The following is a 23194-nucleotide window of genomic DNA, read 5'->3' as shown; positions in this document are numbered from 1 at the left end:
AGACTATAGCGGGGTGGTTTGCCATTGCCTTCCCCAGTCGTCACCTTCCCCAGCAAGCTGGGTGTTCATTTTACTGACCTTGGAAGGATGGAAGGCTACCGGAGAATCCAGCTTCTGCTGGGATCAAACCTGGGTCATGGGGAGTTTCAGTTGCAATACTGCCACCTACCGCTCTGCCCCACACAAGGCACTATATGTTCCCTACAAAGTCATAAAGCCTAATAAACTAATAATTTGTCCCAGACTTGTGAGCAATGTTAGATGCAAGCTAAGTTCTCCGTAATTTCTTGTATCTATTTTTCACTTCCCATGTGCTTTTTGATATAATGTAAAATGAAACAGTGTGTTAACCAGAATGTTTTCTGCTACTTTCACAGCATATCAACTTCGAGTGTGTCAACCTCCACCAAGTATACCGAATGCTGAAATTCTGACTGAGGATGAAGAATTTGAAATAGGTAAAGTCAATATTTCCATAGACAACATTTATTTAATTCCAAAAAGTGACATATTTAACATGAATGTGGACTCTCATTTATTTAAGTTCTCTAAGATAATGACATATCTAGATATCCATATATCTAAGTGAGGAATATAACATCTCCTATAATTACATGACTTCATTTTTATTAAACTACATTTATTAGTAAAGACATAACCAGTAAGTTATTCTTACAGTCTTTTTTTTTTAAAAAAACCTTTCTATATGTTCTTGCACTTATTTTAATGCGATTTATTTTCATTCGATAAGCACTCCTATATACAGCGTCTCTAGGAAATTTAGTACATTGAAAAACTTGACAATTATATCAGTGCCCTGATATGTCTGCACTGATGCATGCATCATACCTATACATACGAGGGAGAAAACAGCACATTCAGAGTTATCTCCAAAACCTGCAAAAATATAACATGTAATAAAACTACAGATATAAGATGACATCTTACACATGGTCAGTGATACTCAGCTACATGGAAGGTAAGGTTGTCATTATTGACAAAATTAAACTTAAGTGGCTATAACAGAATTAAAAACCAGCTAAGTGTGGAGTGGACTAGCTGGATGAAGAAGGAGGTGGTGGCGGCTGAGTGATAAAAAAGAGATACAGAACAATCTGATTTTGGATATCTGATCTTTTAAATTATATGTGTATTTTATTTATTTTTTTATCCAGCCTTAATTATTTTTTAATAAATAATTCAAGGCAGCAAAAGTACCTAATACCCCTTCCTCCTCCTATTTTCCCCACAACAACCCTGTGAGGTGAGTTTACATGCTAATACAAATTGAGTTTTCTTTTGTCTGGTTGCTAGAGCCAAAATTGCTGTACTCATGCCCCAAAATAAATGATTAACTGGTGCACAGTGTTTCGTGAATGAAACAGTAATCATTGGGTTAGAGTGACTGGAAAAAGAGGATCAACCACATTTGATTTTTGATTGATTATGTGCCATCAAGTTGTTGTCGACTCCTAGCAACCACATAAGTAGATTTTTCTCCATGACAATCTATCCCTAACCTGGTCTTTCAAGTCTTCCAATGGTGCACTTTGCATTATTAGAACTAAGTAACTAAGTGACTAAGTGACTAAGTCCATCCACCTTGCTGCTGGTCATCCTCTTGTTCTATTTCCTTCTACCTTTCACAGCATTAGAGCCTTCTCCAGAGTGCTGGGTCTTCACATAATGCATCTGAAGCAGGATAATTTGAGCCTTTTATTTGTGCCTCAAGTGGGAATTCTGGATTGATCTGTTTAAAGATTCATTTGTTTCTTGGCTGTCCACAGTATTCTCAGGAGTCTTCTCCAACACCAAAAGCATCAATACTCTTCCTATCCAGCTTCATCAAAGTCTGCCATTTTTTATTTTCTATCCATGTGGTTTTCTTGGTAAAAATCCAGGACTGATTTACCATTGCCTTCTCCCATGCAGTATGAATTGATGCCTTTGCTGATGTCACTAAATTGATAATCTGCCTCCAGCATCTTCCTGTATCACTGCTGCCCAATATAGGTGCCTTCTTGCTTTAGCTAGGCAGCTGGGATGATGACTTTTATGCTTTGGATGACCCTGCTGGGAATGTACAGTATACTCTTGGCTTACTCTTCCAACATTCTTCATTCATCCCTCCCAGGGACACACACAGATACACACCTGCCACAATGAGGCAGCACAGCAGAACTTGGGGTGGGGTGGGGAATCAAGCACATAGATATTCAAAATGTTAAAATTGATTGATTGATTGGTTGGTTGATTGATTCACTCATCTTTTCCTTTTGCAAAATTAACAGTGCTCAATTCTTACATTTGCTTACGGGAAAAAAATGGTTTTTTTCTTCTATTTTTAAATAGTTTATACATCTTGAAGTAATTTCAGTTTTTCAAGGCTGATTTTATCAATAACAAAACTCCAACAAAACATCCTATTCTGAAATCCCCCATATACCCGAGGTATATCCGAAGTGGCCTGTCCTATTTCTACCATAGCAGTACTTTATAGCTGTATGGTCCCACTGAGATACTTCAACTGACTGCAGATATAAAACCTTTTGCACTCTGTGGCACTCTTCATCTGGCCAACAGGGTTTGGCTGTGATCCTAGACAGCAATATGTGCAGATGGAGGAGACATGCACATAAAGCTGGAGGCAATTTGAAGTCCATTACCTGGCTAAATGCTCAAGACCATTTTCATTTTAAAACCAGTTTGCTTGTTCAATCAGATGCTCACTTGCTGTAAAGATTGAAAGATTTTAAAAAATGATCCGGCTGCATACGTGTATTGCTCTTTCAAATTGTGTTCTTTCTAAAGGTGCTGGAGATAAAGTAGAACTCACAGGGAAACATTCAGATCTGTGGAAAATAGAATATTGCTAAATACTGCCAAGTACCAGGGTTCTGCAAAGAATTCAAAAGAGATGTTTCTCAAACCATGTGTGGAACTGCCTCCCTAGAAGCATGAAAGCAGCCGTGTTCTCTGGAACATTTCACTGCTTGAATGAAACCTTGAAAAAAGGATGTCCTTGATTCTCTGTGCATGCTTTCGTATGCACAGAGCACATTTTCTGTTCAGAGCAAGGAAGCAAAGCTGCTACGCAAGCACATATGTACAGACAGTTGTGCAGAGCCATCACAGATGTGCAAGAACTCAAGAGGTTGTGCTGCTTAAATGCTTTAAAAAGGAATGTTTCACTCAAGCAACATGTTTTGCTATATGTGCCCTTTCTAATGCATTGCACTGCCCTATCAATTAATGCATAGTAATTAATTCTAACATCTAAAGGACAATTCATGTACTTAGCTCCTTTGGTCTTAATTATAACAAGGCATTTACTAACATATACAGACCGTATCAAAAGGCATACCCCATAGGGGTGTGTGTGTGTATTCCAGAGAAAGTTACCATCCTTTGGAATGTTCAAAAGCCATGAGTCAAATGAGTAAGGAAGTATTTAGAAGAAAATGGTAACCAATTCAAATATTTAATGTAATTGTTGTAATACATTGTCTATGGGGCCTGAATTTTGGTAACCTACTTACCTACCAGATTGTCATGGAGAAAATCTATATATGTGGTGACTAAGAGTTGACACCAGCTTGATGGCCATTATAGATATAGAAATATAATTTCTGAAACTAGTAGTAGAAATAAGAAAACTAGATGCTCCCATTTTATCTATCTATCTATCTATCTATCTATCTATCTATCTATCTATCAGTTTGTTTATTTATTTATTTATTTGATTTATTTGATTTATTTGATTTATTTGATTTATTTGATTTATTCACCGCCCATCTCTCTCCTATGGGAGAGATTACTGACTGAACGGCAACAAAATATAAAGCTTTCAACTCCACAGAGTCACAAGCATGCAAATGTGTGAGTCGCACTAATAGCACAGCTGGCATGAATTGATAAATGAGGTGGCTTATTTGCCACATCATTTCTTCTGTTTAATGAAAGCTATTTGTGCTAGTGGTCATTTTCACATTATATATGGTGGGAAACGTGCTTCATTAATCAATGCTATTGTCAACACTGAAAGTTCCCATTAATTGTTTTTTAACTATAATCTTTTCTCTTTTCCTCCTTTTTATCACACAGGGGATATAATAAGGTACCAATGTCTACCAGGTTTTACATTAGTTGGTAATGAGATTCTGACATGTCGACTAGGAGAGAGATTGCAGATGGATGGCACACCACCTGCTTGCCAAGGTTTAAAACTCTTTTTTTTTTAAAAAAACATCTTTTTAGTATGTATTTGCTTGCTTTAATATGCTTGCTTGTAATACTGTATTTAGTTAGCATTGGTACACACCAGGAGAGGGCCATATATAGAATGCTGATACTGACTAGGTTTGATTGAGGAACACCCAGAGGGCAAATGTGAACCATTCTTGAAAGCATTTATTCAAAAAGTGTTTTATGTGCATTCTATTCTTATTTCCTTTGCAAATACCCTATGCTGTGCGTAAGAGAACAAGAGTGGCATAGCAGCCATCTCAGTCATAGTATATGCCTGTTAAAAACTGGTCCATCAGAAAGGATGAATGATGAAAAACTGGTGCCTTAAAATTGTGCTACTGGAGAAAATTGTTGAACAGGAAGAAGAGCAAATCATTAAATATTAGACAAAGTAAAATCAATTTGTTCACTGGAGCACTAATAATAAAGATAAAGCTTAAATATTTTGCATATATACTATAGAAGCAAGAAGCTTTTTTGTTGTTTGGAAAAATTGAAGGCAATCAAAAAAGGTGACAAAAGACAAGATGGCTGGCTATAATTATTGATGTCAAAGCATGAGCTTACAAGAATTCAAAGTTGCTGATAGATAATCCTGGTGAATAGTTATCCATTGAATCATGAAGAGTCAGAAGTGACTAAACATTTGAACAACCATGTGGATTAGATGTTGGACTAGGACTGGGAAGACCCTTGTTCAAGTTCACATGTAGACATGAAAGCTCACTGAAAGACTTTGTGGCAGTCATTATTTTTCAGCCAAACTTACTTCTCATAGGTGTGGTGGGGGGAAATTGGAGGAGGGAGTGACAATCTTGACTTCCAGAAAGAAAGACTGGATATAAGTCTAACAAATAGTAAATAATGAATATCCACATTTTCCAAATGGAGGAGTCATGTCTGAGGAAAAATAATACAGCTAATCCCACTGATAGCACATGCAATTCAAATCAGGATGTTCTAGGCTGCACTGGCTCTCCTTTATTTTTTTTTATGTTACAAACAATATAGCCTTCTTTTCTTTCCAGTGCATTCCATGGAATTCTATTCATTTAATAAATCCATACATTTGATAACTTGTTTATATCAGATGCCTCTTGACCTATGTATCTCAATCAAAGCAGAGTCCATCAATAACCAGCCATTTAGGGGGAAAAAAAGGATAGTATTTAGCAATAACTTTCCAAAACTTCCTGAGAGGATTTGTATTTGTCTGAACAGCCCTGATCAAAAGCAGAACCAAAGGAAAAGTGGTGCATCAGTTTAAAAAATAAATAAATAGATAGATAAATAGCCCATCAGAGGATTGCTGCTACTCATGTTCTACCCTGTCCCATCCCACCCATGAGTGGAGGAGCAAGGAGATTGCAAGTTTCAATTGCTGAATTCATGGTTATTTTTCAGAAAAGCAATTTGAGATAACTCAAATCAGAAGCCAATGTAAGAGTTAGGATCTGAAGTAAGATAACTATGAGCAGATCAGAAGGTTCCTCAGCATAATCTTCTAATATCTTTTTATTAAATGCATTTTATTAAATAGAAAAGTTGCATTAAAATTACATTTTTATTAAATGAAAATAAGTTAGAATACACTTAATATATTGTCACTGAATATGTAGGGTTCTTGAACTCATAGGTATTCATCATTCTTAATACCTTTAATTGAAAGTGCTGAAACTTGGAAATTATTACTCCTTTTATTAGAAATATTGACCTTTCAAACACATTGCTAAGAACACACACCTAGCAACTCAATTATAGGTAAGTCATAATCAGTTTCTCAATTCCTATTTTTCTACCTAATAAAAGAATAGATATTATTTTGTTCTCATTTTAGTCTTCCATCCAGAGATATATGTAGAGAGGTTAAAAAGAAAAAAAAAAGTCAAGAAGGTGGTGTTGTGGCCAAAACCTGGCTCACCTAAAACAACCAAATCACTTTGAAGATACAACATAATCTTATTTGCATGCAGTCAGTAAATGGTATATATACTAGGCTCCCAGCAAAGCTGAACAGCCCTGATCAAAAGCAGAAACAAAGCTAATATAACTTTGGCCTGCTACATTGCAAAAACAAGACAAAGAAAAAGGCGGACACAATGGAAATTACAGCGTGATATTGGAATGTTTTAGATAAATTCATCTGTGTGACATTATTATTTATCCCCTCTTGTTAGGTCAGCATGTTAGCCATACTATCTATGACATATGGTCAGTGAATAGAAACAATTTGGTTTACTGGGCCACGGGTTCCTGACTGATTCTTCTCCCTGTTGCCACTCAGGATCAATCAGCTTGCTGTGAATGTTGTCTTACAAGGGCACTTTAGACATTTCTTATGTATTGGGGGTGGGGGGGCAGCATTTCATAGGTTTGATAGTGAATGCAGCTTACCTTTTACCACCGCATTGGTCACAGCCATATGATCTAAGCTTTGTCCTTTGATATGTGCATCAACATCACAAGGATATATAAAGGAAGGGGGCCTCAATGATGCAGTCATGACCACCAACTTTTTTTTTTTTACCTTTATCCCCACCTTCATTCCAGAAGCTGCTGCCCCCATCATCTTTCTCTATTGCAGAGTAGAAGCACTATAGTGTATAGACACTAAGGGCAACAAGAAAAAATAAATAAATCAAAAAAAATCAAAAAAAAAAAATCAGAGAGTGAAGTACTATTTAATTTCAGTTGTATATTTCACCAAACATGTGATATTAAGACAATAGATTTCCAATCTAGAACTGACAGTGTTTTTCTTCAGTTATAATACTGCTGATGGTAGAAAAACTGATGTCATTCTATCTGCATTAGGACTAACATTCAATTAAGCACCAAAGGCTCAATTTGTCAAATGTTTATTTTTTTTAAAGCCCCATTTAGTTGTGAATGGCTTTGCTATTAAATGGCTAGGCATTTTACAAAAAAGATGTACCTTCTCTTAACTTACATTTAAAAAAAAATACCCATCATATAACAATTTTTTATTAATCCATTTATTTAGCAGGAGTTAATTAGTATATTCTCAAAGGATAAAAATAAGATATCTCACTGAAATATTTGAATAGCACATCATTTCACAAAGAGCAAGGCATAGCTTCTGGGGCTGAGAACCCTGTTCTTTTTTCCTTCAAATTATGCAGGCATGTCTAAAAATGAGGAAAGAAAACAATACCAGAGAAAGAAAATAAAAGTCTGTTGGGCTTTATTTGTTTTTCTGACACAAAGCATTCTAAGCATATGCTAAGTAGAGAGACAAAAAGAAAAGGCAAATCACTTAGTTAATCAGTAATCAACTTGCTTGGCTGGAAGGAAATTCTACTGAATTTATGGGACTTTAGTAAGTATTGTGGTGTCTGTCCTCTGGAATGAGGTTTTCCCTGAGATCCGAGTTGCAATAAGTTACACTAGGATAAAGAGGCATCCTTTCAGAACAGATATCTAAAATATACGATGGTGAATAAATCAAACACAACATTCTGAATAAATTTCTTCTGTCCTCTTTCCAGAGATTTATCCATGTTTTGATATATTTGGGGTGAAGTGTTTGATGTCCCAGCTGAAAATATCCCAAAATGAAAACATATCCTGTATCTTTTCAGTTACTTAATTGTTTACAACACATTTTCTCTTTTTGCAGTATTATGTCCCGCAAATGAATTGCGCCTTGATTCAACTGGAGTGATACTGAGCCCAGGGTACCCGGACAGCTACCCAAACCTTCAAATGTGTGCTTGGACCATTACAGTGGAAAAGGGTTACAATATCAGCCTTTATTTTGAATTCTTCCAGACAGAAAAAGAATTTGATATACTCGAGGTGTTTGATGGTAACTAAAGGATATTCCACCTTGAATGCATAATATTTGTTCTAGCAAGTAATATTATGTTATGTATTGTATCAGAAATAATACAGTGTGATTGTTGCATCCAATTAATGAAAATTTTCACTTCTGCTATGAGCAAATGGCTGCAATATACTGCATTATTTAAATGATTACTTATCCAAGAAAAAACATTTAATATTTCTCTAATTTTGCTCTTTCTTTTTTCCTCATATGTGTTCCCTGGTATCAAGGACCAAATAGCCACAGCCCACTGCTAATCTCCTTAAGTGGAGATTATACCTCCTCTCTCAATATAACAAGCACTGGCCATGAAGTGTTTCTCCGATGGTCAGCAGACCATGGCACCAGCAAAAAAGGTTTTAGGATAAGATACATAGGTAAGTTCCCCCCCCCTTTCGCTCTACTTTAAAAGAGTCAATAAGGTAAACAGCCAGCAAATAGGGAGGTAGGAGAAATGGAAAGTGGACAAAGTCTATATAAGCACGCAGGAAAAAAGATCTTGGAAGACCTGATTTTAAAATCCAACTAAATGCACAATCAGTTCTATTGTTAATATAACATCTAGCCTGTAGATTTTTTTTTTGCTCCCACTGGCAAATGACCTCAAAATAATTTGTCCGCCTTCAAGAAAGGTGGCAGCATCATCTTAATCAGAACAGCTCATCCTGGAACAGTGTACTTTGTTTGAATCATTTGCTCATTCAACTTCAGGGATGTGGGAAACCCCTGAAGCATGCCAATTCTATTTAAGTTTCTTTGGCTTTTGGTTTCACCTCATGAAGAATCCACACATTTACTTTGAATTTCACTTTAGATAAGATTTAGGTGGCAATTTTGTAGTAGAACGATGTCAATTATTCTTATAATGTGTGAATGGGCAGTTTTTTAGGAGAAATATGACAGTGGCTCCATCCCAAATTATAGATGTCATTGAGAAGATGGAGCGCTACTGCCAACTCATGGCCATTCTGTCCATATTTGTGTGTCAGCAGGCTGCTTTTCTGAGTTATGTATAGAGTCTGACATTGCACAGAATCTCAGTCTTAGAGCTCTACCAAAGCCTTTTTTTTAAAATCCCAGATTTTTAAAGGTGGGTCATTTGTAGGTTTCTTAAACATACAGACAACACATATTTTCTCTACTTTCTTGCACCTCAATATTCTTTAGGCAATCAATTATCCTTTGAAAAGCAGGCCCTTAAGAGCATGACGTGTAGCGGGCTAGAACATTTATTTCATAAGAGCTATTAAATTTCTTGAACCCCAAGAGTAAACATTAATATTTTTTTTAAAGAGAGAGACTCAAGCATTCTGCTGAAAAGAAAGACAACACAGACAAGTAGAATTCACCACTAGAATGCTGGCTTCTGTAGACCAGTGTTAGTTTCTGAATTATCCTAAAAACCTTTAGAGTAGAAGCTTGTTTTCCTTCTCTTTTTTTGTCATTAAGAAGGTCAGTAAGCCTGCTTATAAGTGTGTGTGTGTGTGTGTGTGTGAGAGAGAGAGAGAGAGAGAGAGAGAGATGTAAATTTATACAAAATTAACAAGTCATTTCCATATTCACAATATGTTTTGTGGTTCTCTATCCTCCCCTTCATAACAAAAGCATTCACATTCCTTTTATCCAGCAAACAGCCTATGTCATTTTTCTTAATCTTTCTGCCCAATATTAAATTACCCTGAATTCAGATTAAAATAAGTGTGAAGTACAAATTCTTAGAATCTTCAAATGGAAAAATTGAACAGATGTTGACATGGTATAAGTAAATTGCATTTGTAACTAATACTTGCATTTATTTTTTTTTTTCTCAAATGGGGAGAAGTAGGACTCACAATGTTGGTGCTTGGAAAAAAGAAAGTATGCCTTGGGTCCTTATTTATAACCCTTCTTTCAATACTGATTTCTGCAATATCCCATTACAAATGGGTATAAGCACATTGGAAGACGCAGTGTGTCCTATTAGCTGACTGGAAATTCAGTTCAACTATGTGGATCTTATTATCTGAAAATCTGTCTCTCCATATATTCCAGCTTCATTCCCCTCTCCTCCTGAAAAGAAATGCAGCCAGGGAAAACATTCTCCATAATATGAGCCTAATACAAATGCAGTTTTTTTTTCCCAGTTAGGTAAATTGGCTGTTTTATTTCCCCACTGTTTGTACCATTCCCCACCATTGCTACTAAAGCAATCACACATATAATTCCTCCAGACAAGTGTCTGCTATTAAACAATGTAAAAATTAACATCATAGGAGGAGGAAATTCATGCATTGTTTATTTTGTTCTGGTTCTCAAGCTCTTTACTGCAGTACTCCGGAGTCACCTCCTCACGGTTTCATTGTTAGCCAGACAGGAGGGCAACTCAACAGTGTGGTTCGCTGGGCTTGTGACCGAGGATTCCGTCTCATTGGGAAAAGCACTGCTGTGTGTAGAAAATCTCCCCTTGGATACCATGCATGGGACGTACCTGTACCAGCCTGTCAAGGTTAACTATAATTTAAATATACTACTTTAATTATTGTGTCTGCTTGTCTGTTTCTAACCTTCAATTGGGTGAAACGGTGCATCACAGGGCAACAATTTTTGAACCAAGGTACCTCAAATAGGCTAATTTACAGAATGTGTCCAAAATCCAGGACCCATTACTCCCATGGGATTGAAATTTGGCAAAGTTGTGACTGCTTCAGTGCTGCTGTGCTGCTGCCAGTTCAGCACTACTTTGTTGCTGCTGCTTTGGCACTACTGTGCTGCCACGGTCAGCCACTGCCACATGATTGTCATTTCCAACACTCCCTGACTGCTTCCCACAAGTCAGTGCTGAAGCCGGCAGGAAGTCGAAACTTGATTGTGATTGCTCATGCTCCCTGCCAACTTCCTACAAGCAAAGTCTGTGGGGAAGCCAGCAGGAAGTTGCAAGTCCAAGGCCAGCAGACAGGTAAGTGGCTGCTGCTGAGTGGGGGGAGGGGAGGGAGGGAGAGAGTGTGTGAGAGGTATGGCAAGGGTTGGATTTGGGTACATGAGAAGTATGGTAAGGGTTGGGGGGTGCGCAAGAATGCAGGTCGGGAATGGTATGTGGGGGTGCGGTGCAGATTGGGGAGAGTGCACAGCAGTGTGTGAGGGAGCAAGGAAGGAAGAGGGAGGGAGGGAGGAGAAGGGAAGGAGGGAGGGAGGGAGATTTACAATACTCCCTGTCAGCTTCCCACAAGGAGAGTCAATGGGGAAGCTGGTAGGAAGTTGGAAGTTGCTCCTGCTCCCACTGCTTTTTTTCCCACCCGTAGTCATTCTGTTTCTCTGTTTAGGGAATATCTATGAAATGATGATCTAAAGGCTCATGGCTTGTCTAGTTTTCATTACAAATTGATGTTCTCATATTTTGGCTCTGATACTGTCAATCCTTTGAAGTAGACCAACTCAGGAAACAGACATTCCAATAAATACTTGAGCTCTACTTTATGGATTTTTTTTTTAATCATTCAATCATATCCAATTCTCGGAGACTGCCTGGACCAGTCCCTACAGTTTTCTTGGCAAGGTTTTTCAGAAATGGCTTGCCATTGCCTCCTTTATGGATACTAGCTATAAAAACAGAACCTTGAAAGCCTGACAGAGTTTCTCCTTGCCTCCCTATAGTAAACAGAGTCAAGGTTCACCTATCTTGAGTTTCTTCCTTACTCCTTTTTTTTTGGGGGGGGGTGTCTAAGTATATGTTTTCTTAATGGCTAACCTTTTTCAAGTCTATCACTGCACACTTCTATAATGCCAACCACTACTTTTATCTTAGTTCATGGGTAGCCCTACTTACTTTACTTAATATAACACATTGCAGCCTATTAAAGAATATACATCTCTCTTGTTCATGAAAAGTAGTTGGTTTGCCAGCCGCTTTCCAGGCACAATTAAAAGTATGTGTTGCTTTTAAATTGGGCCATCTATAGAGTACACATGGGAGGAGGCCAAGTGGCAAATAACTTGACCTTATGCACTTGCATGCAACATTGTAATGCAAGTACAAAGAGATGTGGAGATGGAGATTGTATTGTGACACCATGATACCCATTTCATCATTTTGGCACCACTGTGGCTACTTGCAGATGCCTTTAGTCCCAAATAGACGGAGTTTTACAGTCTTTATCATAGGTCTTCATCTACAGGAACTAATTGAGGCAATAAGTTACCACACAGAAATGATGGTATGAGGAAAGGTGAGCAGTTCTTTCCTTTTTAAAATCACACTGGCAATCAATGAAGAGACAGTCTTCACAGAGATGCATGATCGTCACCAGTGGGAACTTCATATACACCATATGCTGTTAATTCAGTTGACATCACAACTTAGAGATGTCCTTTTAATTTTTGCATTGGAATTTATCACCTAAATACAATCTCTGTCTCATCGTCATTGGACATTAGAATATTGGTGATTGGAGAAAGGGCCTTATTACTGTGCCTTGTCTATGGAATGCTGTTCTGTGAGCCATGTTCACCATTGAACTTCAAACTTATTTTTGTTAAGATCCTGGCCAAAACTTTTATGTCAATGGACTCCAAATAAATTAATCTTGTTGGCCAATTCCAAATGTATTCTCCCACCCCTTTTATAGCAGCCATACTCAGGGTAATACTGTTTCATAGTAATATGTAGTAGCAATACAAGGCATCTGATCTATTCAGTTTGTTTATTTATTTATTCTATTTATTCGTCAAATTTATCACCGCCCATCTCCCCCTCAAGGAGGGACTCTGGGTGGTTTACAGTAAAAAACAATTAACTACAATGTAATATAAATACTATACTATACTATACTATACTATACTATACTATACTATACTATACTATAAACAATGAAATATAAAATATAAATATACTGAAATGTAATAGAATCCAGATGGCAAAGTTCTCTCTCAATTCATAAGCAAAACAGGGCAATTCTAGGGAGCTAGCCATCTCCAAGAGGAGCTGTTCTCCTTTCTGCCCCAGTTATGATTGCAAAACCAGGTTTTTAAGTTTTTGTGGAAGTCCAGGAGCAAAGGGGCCTGTCTCAAGTCTGGGGGGAAAATGTTCCAAAGGGCAGGAGCTGCTGCAGAGAAGGCACACTTCCATGACCCCACACCAGGTGGAACTCTCTAGCAGATAGGATCCATAGCATGCCCTCTCTGCATGCCTGGGTGGGACGGGTTGACCTAATGGGGATGAGATGGTCCCTCAATTTAACTCAAAACTCAGAAGAGATTAAGAATTTCAGATTATGCAAACAAAATACATTTGTTTGCATAATCTGAAATTCTTAATCTCTTCTGAATTTTGAGTTAAACTGAGGGACCGTCTCATCCCCATTAAAAGGGGTATTTAAAAGGGATAAACAAATGTTTTTCTTCACCATTTACAGTTTCATGTATCTACACATCTTTAATTGTAAAAATGCTGTAATATTTATGATATTTCTACAATTCTCCCTTTTTACCTGTTTAACTTAATGTCTTTTTGAAATATATATTTTGTAGCATTAACAATGAAATAATATTTCAAAGTACTGCTAAATATTAAGAGGTGTTAATATTAAAAAGATGTTAAAATATTAACTTTTTAAAATATTAATTAATGTATTTTGAAGAAATCAGATGTAGCATTTGGAGATTAAGAGCATGGATTGTTGTAACCCTTAGATATCATGTTGTTTCTTGTTTTAATTATCTTAATTCTATTTTATGAGTTCCATTATTATGATTATTTTCTTTTATTAATGGGTATTAGCCACTCAGCATATTGGAGATAAGCAGAATGTAAGCATTGGCAAATTAATTAATGTTGAAATCTTTTTATCAATTTAGGTTATATACAAATTGCACATACTATTTAATTTGTTTTATTTTTGTTCATATTTGATACATTCCTTCCATTTGTATCAACTTGAAAAATGAATTTCATATTCCTTTTTTTCTCTCTATTATTATTATTTGCAGTATTATGTTATCACTAATGTTTTTGTTTTGTTTTGTTTAATTAGGCATATAATGTTTTCTTGGAGACCGGAATATTACTGTCATTCATAATGTTAATGACACACTAATCTTCATAAATAATCCTAAATGAATTGGTGAAATGACTTCCAGATAATTCTGCATAAAACAATGAATATTTGCTGGTGTTTGTCTCACACAGCACAATCTGAAAATCATTTCATCAGTAACCAGCAGTAACCTAATATTATTTTTAATGTGAATTTTCATAAAACTAAATGTATTTTCCTACCTAAACTATGAATATGTATTTAATATACTGTACATTTACTGTTAACATCTGCATCTTAGATAGACAGTGTATGAGTGCATATGTCCATTAGAAAAATGTCAGCAGAATGTTTTCCTAATTTAAATGCAAGCCATTCACTGGAGGAAATGTGATTTTCAGGATATTGAAATTTTCTGAGATCCATTTCTTGCAAGAGTAAAGAGTTCCAAAAAGAAGAATCCATGTATATTTACTGAAATAAAATTTACTTTAAAACCCACATGGTGGTTATTTAATTTTCATTGATTTATACAATTATTAAAATGTTCTACAAATATCTGTGTATTTGAGAACCTGAGGACAACATGATTTTATTCGCTGAGCTATCTCTAAACCACTCTTTCTCAACCTTTTGACCCTGGAGGAACCCTTGAAATATTTTTCAGGCCTTGGGGAACCCCTGCACATTCAGGCTCAAATATAGGCCAGAAGTTACAAAATTATTGTATTTGTTTCATGTGTAGGCTGTTATACATTAACAGTGTTCTTAAATTAAAAATAAAGAATTAACTTACCTCTTTAATGTGAAATTGTCTGAATTTGAAAGAATTTTTAAAATAAACTGTGATGTCCCAGGGAACCCTAGTGACCTCTTGCGGAACCCTAGGGTGCCAGGGAACCCTGGTTGAGAAATCCTGCTATAAACTATATTTATTTAGCTGGTTCCAAGTCAAAAGAGGTCCATAACCCATGCATAATGTAGTGTAATATGCAAAATGTTTCAGGGTCAAAATATACTGTCCCCAAAAAGTCATGTTGTTATTGACTGTTTCAGCCCTACTGAACTGGTTGAATGCTGTTCCATTCTCATTTTTGGAATCCCAAGTAGGCAGTTAAAAAAAAAATTACCTGTGCACGCATATGTCTGTGTATGTGAATCAATCCACTGATATTCCATATGTTCTCCTTAAAGCAGACACATCTTTTTCAGGTTTCCATGTAACCGGAAAAATAGATGTGTCTCTTTGATTAGTCAACTTATTAAAACAGCCATGTCTGTAATGAAATTCATTAAAACAGCAGTATCCTTTGGCAGGGTCACTTGGAAGCCTGAAAAAAAGATGTGGTAGTTTCAAAGAGGTGCTTCACTCATGTACTGACACATTCTGAAGTACCTCTTCCACATAATTTTCAAAGCATGCATAACTTTAATAAACCGTTTGATCCCTGTGGATTCTATTAAAAAGAGATAACACTTGAATTGGCCACTCTTTATACACTTCCTGAACTCTGCTATACAGTACAGAAGTGAACAAAAGTTGTTTGAAAGCACCTGAATAAGAATAGTGATGGTGATGGTGCAAGTGCTGGTACTAATCTTAGAGTAACAGAAAGAGAGGTCCCTTTTTAACGCTATTATGAGTCTTTTTAAAGGGATCTTTCTCACCCTTTTGGCTAAGATCAGGTGTACTATACAAAGCAGCGTGTCTTTGCTTTCCCTTAGTCTTGCCATTGCAGTTAGCAATCATATATTATTAATATTTGGCAAAAGTAAGAGTTTTGAGTCTTGTTCCATTATTGCCATTATTACAGGTAATCAAATGACCTTTATGTTATCTTAGCCACCTGAAAATGGCTAAGATAACATAATTTGATGAACAACTGAGTCACTTCAGTATGACTAGATCAATGTTTCAATTACTAAGCAATATGGATGGAACTTGATCCTCTGATCAGTACCCACTGCTGGAAAAAGGAAGAAGAGGAAGTTGAGGAATATACAACTCAGTGCTGGCTGTGGGGTATATGGCATTCCTAGGCCACATGGGCTGATAGTCCCATGTCCCCCTGATGCAAAGATCTACAATTTTAGATTTTTTTCCAAAGAACGGGTGGCATTGCCGCCCCCAAGCTTTGGCCCCCTAGGCCAGTGCCGACTTGGCCTTAGCATAAACCTGGCCCTGATGCAACTGTGATTTAAACATGTACACCGCAGAGTTACATTTAATGGAGTTTTGAAAAGTAAGAGTAAGAGACTAATAAAATATATTCTCTCTCTCAACATCAGTTTTTACAAAACACCAGTTTGTTGGATGCAGCTGGATATATATATTTGAACTCTCTGAAGGAGGATTCTCTGTGGGTTGTAGAATACTTTTAATGATTTCAAAGTCAATAGTTTCCATTTGTTATAGTCTTAATAAAATAGATTTTATTGAACTTAGTTGTGAAATAGGAAGGAATTCCACAAGGATTTTTTTTTACCCTCAGGCAAATCTCTAGTGAATTGGGGGTGGGGGTGGACAGTCATATAAGTATTGCATCCCCATTATGAAATGTAGGTTTTTTAAACATGTATTTTAAATAAGCATCAGTAACAAGAAAGCACCATTTTAAAACTTGTACAAATAATCCCTTTTGTTTCTTTTCAGTATAAATTATTCCATCTCTACTGACTGGCATGTGAAAAATTCAGAGCTATAAAAGAGTAAGGGAAGTGAATATGAATATACTGACCTTGGTGTTCAGTTTGTATTGTTCCATGCATCATATTTTGACTCAAATGAATAACACTTCTGACAGAATACTGCAAAACCTTTATGAGAAAATATCTTGAGTGAAACAGTATCAAGAAATATTATTCTGCTAGTCTAACCCAGTAAGAAAATAGAGCAAATACTTTGCAAAAGAAAGTATGAAAAAGTGTGTTGTTTTCAATTGTTCCTGTCTGTGGTGATCATCGTTATTGGTGCCACTACTGAAATCGGCTTCAGTCTGGGCACCTACGTGAAGCCCACCGAATGATCGCTCAGAGACCAGCAGTGATGCTATGCTGCTAAATTAGCCAGCTAGTAAAAACTGCAGCAGCATGTCATTTTGAGATAGTTCTTAGTAATAAAAACAGCAAGCAGCTGAATGTATCACCTGAAGCCTTTATGGGAGGGGAACCAGAGTCCTCCTAAAACTTCATTACAGATCCTGCTCCACTTTTGCTATTCAGTATAAATTTGAATTCTGTTGAATTTGCAACTTCTGGAAGATCATCTTGGCACTGAGGTGGTATTCCTCTTCCAATAGGTCCCATTCTGTTCAAAAGTCCAAAGAGTTATATTCCCAGTGACATTTAGAAGAAGCCAAAACTTTGACGACTACCTTGTCTGTGCATTTAGTATATTATTTAGTAGTTTGGGGGAATACATTTTCAATCTGAAATGCAAGAGTTCTGAAGAGAAAAATCAACGAATATAGTCTGAAATAAAATTCTCATCCAAAGCCATACCATGATGGTGATTTAATTTTTAAGAATTGCATTTTTTTTCAGTGTTTCATTTGAGCATCCAATGCCAGTGTTGATTCTAATAGCTGAGTTCTCAGGGCATGAAAGTGCTTGAATCCTGTGTAGTTGGAAGTTAAGCCTGTTGTATTAATTGGGAGTTTTTCTTGATACAGGCACTGCAAAGGGGCAATGAAGTAAGTCATCAAGTCTGATAGACAACTGAAGAGAAGCAGAAACTTTTTTAGGCAGTTGGGAAAACAAATAAATCTGAATGATGCATTATTCTTGATGATGCAAGCCTGCCAAGCCTTTTTAAGCACTTTGAAGTCAGGTTTTCATATCTGAATTATAGCTCTATTTATGGATATTAGGGATAATATACATCAAAATCAAATTTGACAGTTGTAATCCAATGACATTTTCCCTGTCTGTGTTAATGTTTCAGCTATCTCCTGTGGAATTCCAAAAGCTCCAGTGAATGGTGGGATATTAACTACAGATTACTTAGTAGGCACACGGGTTACTTACTTTTGCAATGATGGGTACAGGCTATCATCCAAGGAGCTAACCACTGCATCCTGCCAGCCAGATGGCACATGGAGTAACCATAATAAAACACCGCGTTGTGTAGGTAAGCATAATCTAGAAAGGCTTTTTTGAACAAGTACATATGTTTACTTTGTTGTTAATTAGTGAAAGATAATTACAAGTGTTTCACTTTCCAAATAATTATAGGCTTGAAAGGATTGTAGGTAATGGTAAGTAGTGAAGCATCCCATAGACACTGGTGAAATGTATATATTCAAAGAAAATCTTAATGAATGTATATTGAAATTAACAATACTTTCATTACAGGTAGCCCTCAATTAATGACTGGTCTGTTTAGTGACCATTCAGAGTTATGATGGTGCTAAACAAGTAACTTTATGACCAGTCCTCACACTTACAATAGTTGCAGCACCCTTGCAGTCATGTGATTGAGATTCAGGCACTTCGCAACTGGCAGGCATTTACAAACCATTGCAGTGTTGCAGTCATGTGATGGCCATTTGTGACCCTCAGAGCCAGCTTCCGACAAGCAGATGCAATGGAGAAGCCAGCAGTAGAATTACAAGTCATGGTCATGTGATGTCTCACTTAACAACCGTGTTGCTTAGCAGCTGAGTTTCTGGTCCCAGTTGTGGTCATTAACTGAGGAGTACCTGTATCAGATAACATTTAGGGCTTCAACAGAAAAGATTCTCAGGAGATCGTTTCCAAAAATTCTCTGTAGGAGAGAAGTCAGAAGTCTGGTAGTATATGTTTCAACAAACAAATTCTATGCAGCTGCAGCTCACAAAAACGTATGTCTTCTAATAAAATTCATTAGTCAGAAGAGGTGCAACCAGACTCATTGTGGTCTGAATTCTGGGTAGTCTCACCTTATAGGAGCTTTAGGTCCTATAAACTGTGTTGTTTCATAGTCATCCTCTCAATCACACACTGAGTTTCAGAGAAACCTTGTGTAAACTCCATAGTCACAAGACAAAGTAAGGCTTGTTTTCCTAACTGTTTTCCTAACAGTTTAAGGACAGTATATTTAAAAGAACACCTCCTCCATATATATTCCTGTTGAAACACTTTGGACATCTTTGAGAATCCTTCATTAATGCCAATGAAGCTGAACAGCAAGCTAGATGGTTGAGGACCTTCTCATTTCAATACTGTGCTTGGGAAAATTGCTTGGCACCTACCAGATGGTCTTCTGCTGATGGCACTTAACATTTCCAAGGCAGCTTAAATTATATAGTTTAATTGCTTGGTAGTTTTTCAGTGCCATATTGTTTGGGAATTATGGCTTCTATATATTTTACATTGTTTCCTTGTGTTCCTCTTCCTGGCTAATTGTTATAAAATGTTATTGGGTTGTTGTTGTTGTTGTTCATCTTCTTGTTTTGGTAAATTACTAGGGAACACTTGTTTAATGAATCTATAGATTCATTTAATGAATTTATAAATCCATCATCATCATCATCATCATCATCATCATCATCATCATATTGGAAATAAGTAAATAATGCTGCAAGGAAATAAAGTTATGGAAAGGACAGAAAAGATAAAATCCTCCTTTGAATACAAAATGCATATCTTGTGCCCCAAACATTAATAAGCCATTGAGTAAAAAGTCAAAACTTGCTCCATTTTCTTTTAATGAACAAAACAGGACTTAACTATTGCCAAAGTTATGCATATTGATAATGAAGATGCTGATAGTGATAACTGAAAGGAATGTTTGTATTTTCAAAAGAGAAGAATGTTGCTTATTTCATAAAGGAACAGACAACTTGCACTAAACTGTTCGTGTGAGAAGGTTTTGCCATAGATATACTGTATGTATGTATGTACTGTATGTGAATGTGTGTCTTTGTATGTGTATACTCTGTGTATGTGTATGTTTGTGTATGTGTGTGCATATATTTCATCCATTCATTCATTCATTCATTCATTCATTCCTTGTTTCTATAGCTTGATGCCACCATATGACATAGTGACTAGGAAGAATAGAAAATAGATACAGGTAGACCTTGCTTAATGACCACAATTGGGATCAGAATTTTGGTTGCTAAGTGATGCAGTCATTAAGTGAATCCAACTGATTGTACAACCTTTTTTGCAGTGGTTGTTAAACAAATCACTGTGGCCATTAAGTGAACCACATGGTTGTTAAATGAGCCATGGTCATTAAGTGAATCACACAGTTGTCCATTTGATTTTGCTTGGTGGAAGCCAGCTGGGAATGTTAACATTGGCAATCCCATGGCCACGAGATGCTGTGACAGTTGTCAATGAGAACTGGTTGCCAAGCACCCGGATTGCAATCCTGTGACCTCAGGGATGCTACAATAGTTGTGTCAGAACTGGTTGTAAGTCGATTTTTTCAGTGCCATAAGTCTGAACTGTCACTAAATGAATGACTGTTAAGCAAGAATGACTGTGAAGCAAAATAGCTAATTGGGAAATTAAAATCAAGTGAGTATAGCAGAGAGAAGAGAAAGATCTTTGAGTTCTGTTTAAACCATCTGCTGCAGAACATGTTTCATAAGAGAGCATCAGAAACTGTGAAGCTCTCCAAGTGTGGGACATCACCATAAAGGCAATCAAGCCAGTAACACATGGTGAGGAAAAAGCCTTTAACCTACAAAAGATATGTTGTGTGAATTACAGGAGTTGGATCATGAACCTCCTTCTAGAGCTCTAAGTGGATTTTTATTTAAATACTGCAAAGTATTTAAGTATTAAGTATTAATCATTTTAATACTTAATACGTAATACTTAAATTAATTATTTAATTAATTAAATGCTTTGATTGATTAAATAATTAATTAGGATATTAGACTTTGATTAATTTTAACTAATTAGAATTTAATATTTTAATTACTTATTTAAGTTTTATGTGAAATAACTATTAATTATTGTCATTATTGAATCTAGCTAGATATACGCATTCTAGAATTAACGTGTGATTACAATTGCAAAGTTTTGTCACTTTCTTTAGAATCCTGCTGCAGCCTGATTTTCCACCATATAACCAAAGGACAATGTTAAGGGGAAAAAAAGTCTCTTATTATTTATCACAAATTCATTTTTTCTGATGTAAGAGGTAATTTTGGATAGTCCTTGGTGATATGATTCTGCTGATGTTAAAAGTTAAATCATCATGTTACAAGTTAAAAGTTAAATCAGGAATTCTAATTTTTAAAGATGTGTGGACCATAATAAATTGTGGCAAGTCCTTAATGGTATGGGGATACCAAGTCATCTTGTCTGCCTCCTGAAGAATCTGTATAACGACCAAGTAGCAACAATAAGAACAGACCACGAAACAACAGACTGGTTTAAGATTGAGAAAGGAGTACGGCTGTATACTCTCACCCTACCTATTCAACTTGTATGCAGAACGCATCATGCAACATGCTGGGCTTGAGGAATCCAAGGATGGAGTTAAAATCTCTGGAAGAAACATTAACAATCTCAGATATGCAGATGATACCACTTTGATGGCTGAAAGCAAAGAGGAACTGAGGAGCCTTATGATGAAGGTGAAAGAAGAAAATGCAAACGCTGGCTTGCAGCTAAACCTCAAAAAAACCAAGATTATGGCCACCAGCTTGATTGATAACTGGCAAATAGAGGGAGAAAATGTAGAAGCAGTGAAAGACTTTGTATTCCTAGGTGCAAAGATTACTGCAGATGCTGACTGCAGTCAGGAAATCAGAAGACGCTTAATCCTTGGGAGAAGAGCAATGACCAATCTCGATAAAATAGTTAAAAGCAGAGACATCACACTGACGACAAAGGCCTGCATAGTTAAAGCAATGGTGTTCCCCATAGTAACATATGACTGCGAGAGCTGGACCATAAGGAAGGCTGAGAGAAGGAAGATCGATGCTTTTGAACTGTGGTGTTGGAGGAAAATTCTGAGAGTGCCTTGGACTGCAAGAAGATCAAACCAGTCCATCCTCCAAGAAATAAAGCCAGACTGCTCACTGAAGGGAATGATATTAAATGCAAAACTGAAATACTTTGGCCACATAATGAGAAGACAGGACACCATGGAGAAGATGTTGATGCTAGGGAGAGTGGGAGGCAAACGGAAGAGGGGCCGACCAAGGGCAAGATGGATGGATGATATTCTAGAGGTGACGGACTTGTCCCTGGGGGAGCTGGGGGTGTTGACGACCGACAGGAAGCTCTGGCGTGGGCTGGTCCATGAAGTCACGAAGAGTCGGAAGTGACTAAACAAATAAACAACAACAACAAAAGATGAATATGAATATGAATATTCTACTTCAAGATGCAGGAGAATCATTTGTATTCCAGAAATGTTTATATAAGGATTATATTGCTGATTCAATAAGCAAAACTGTTTTAAGCTCTAATGTGCAGTCCATTAATTATTGTGAGCAATAAAACCAACATCCTCTGTAGCCAAAGAGAAAGAATGAAGTGTAAAACGTAAACTGAAATAACACCAGAATTAGCTACAATCTATAGATTATTATGCAACTGTTTAATTTATGAATTAAGAAAGTTTCATATCCTAAGGCATAACTCGATATCAAGGCTTTAATAATGTGAAGCTGTCAAAATATGTTGTTTTCTTTCTTCCCACTTCAAGTTGTTACATGTCCAAGCATTAATTCATTTACCCTGGAACACGGAAGGTGGAGAATAGTGAACGGTTCTCACTATGAGTACAAAACAAAAGTAGTTTTTAGCTGTGATCCTGGGTACCATGGATTGGGACCAGAATCCATCGAATGTCTTGCTAATGGAACTTGGAGCTGGAGAAATGAGAGACCGTACTGTCAAAGTAAGTATTCTAGTGTTAGCCCATTCATATTCAACTAGCTCCAGGTCCATATTTCAGTATTGCTCCTTATATTCAGTATCCATTTATTTTCAACCATATTTGTGTTAGTCTTCAAGGCCAACATATTGAATCTTACAATATGCAGACTTTTCAGTAAGCCTATCATGCTTCTCCTCATCCTGTATTACTGCTGGGAAAAATCCCATGGAGTGTATCAATGAAACTTTAACTGCACAAGAA

The 23194-nt window shown here is 36.6% G+C and overlaps 1 protein-coding gene across 1 annotated transcript in view; it reads left to right on the top strand.

Moving 5' to 3' along the window:
• The window catches only part of CSMD3 (CUB and Sushi multiple domains 3), a 643537-nt gene that overhangs the window by 542418 nt on the left and 77925 nt on the right, over positions 1–23194 (top strand). Inside the window, exons 46-52 of the mRNA XM_063299980.1 lie at positions 378–458; positions 4105–4218; positions 7889–8077; positions 8326–8472; positions 10392–10580; positions 18047–18232; positions 22760–22954. Of these exons, the coding sequence (XP_063156050.1) occupies positions 378–458; positions 4105–4218; positions 7889–8077; positions 8326–8472; positions 10392–10580; positions 18047–18232; positions 22760–22954 (1101 nt within the window). The remainder of the gene's footprint in view (positions 1–377; positions 459–4104; positions 4219–7888; positions 8078–8325; positions 8473–10391; positions 10581–18046; positions 18233–22759; positions 22955–23194) is intronic.

This window comes from Candoia aspera, chromosome 3, assembly GCF_035149785.1.
Source record: "Candoia aspera isolate rCanAsp1 chromosome 3, rCanAsp1.hap2, whole genome shotgun sequence".
Classification (NCBI taxonomy): domain Eukaryota; kingdom Metazoa; phylum Chordata; class Lepidosauria; order Squamata; family Boidae; genus Candoia; species Candoia aspera.
This window is presented reverse-complemented; position numbering and strand designations above follow the sequence as displayed.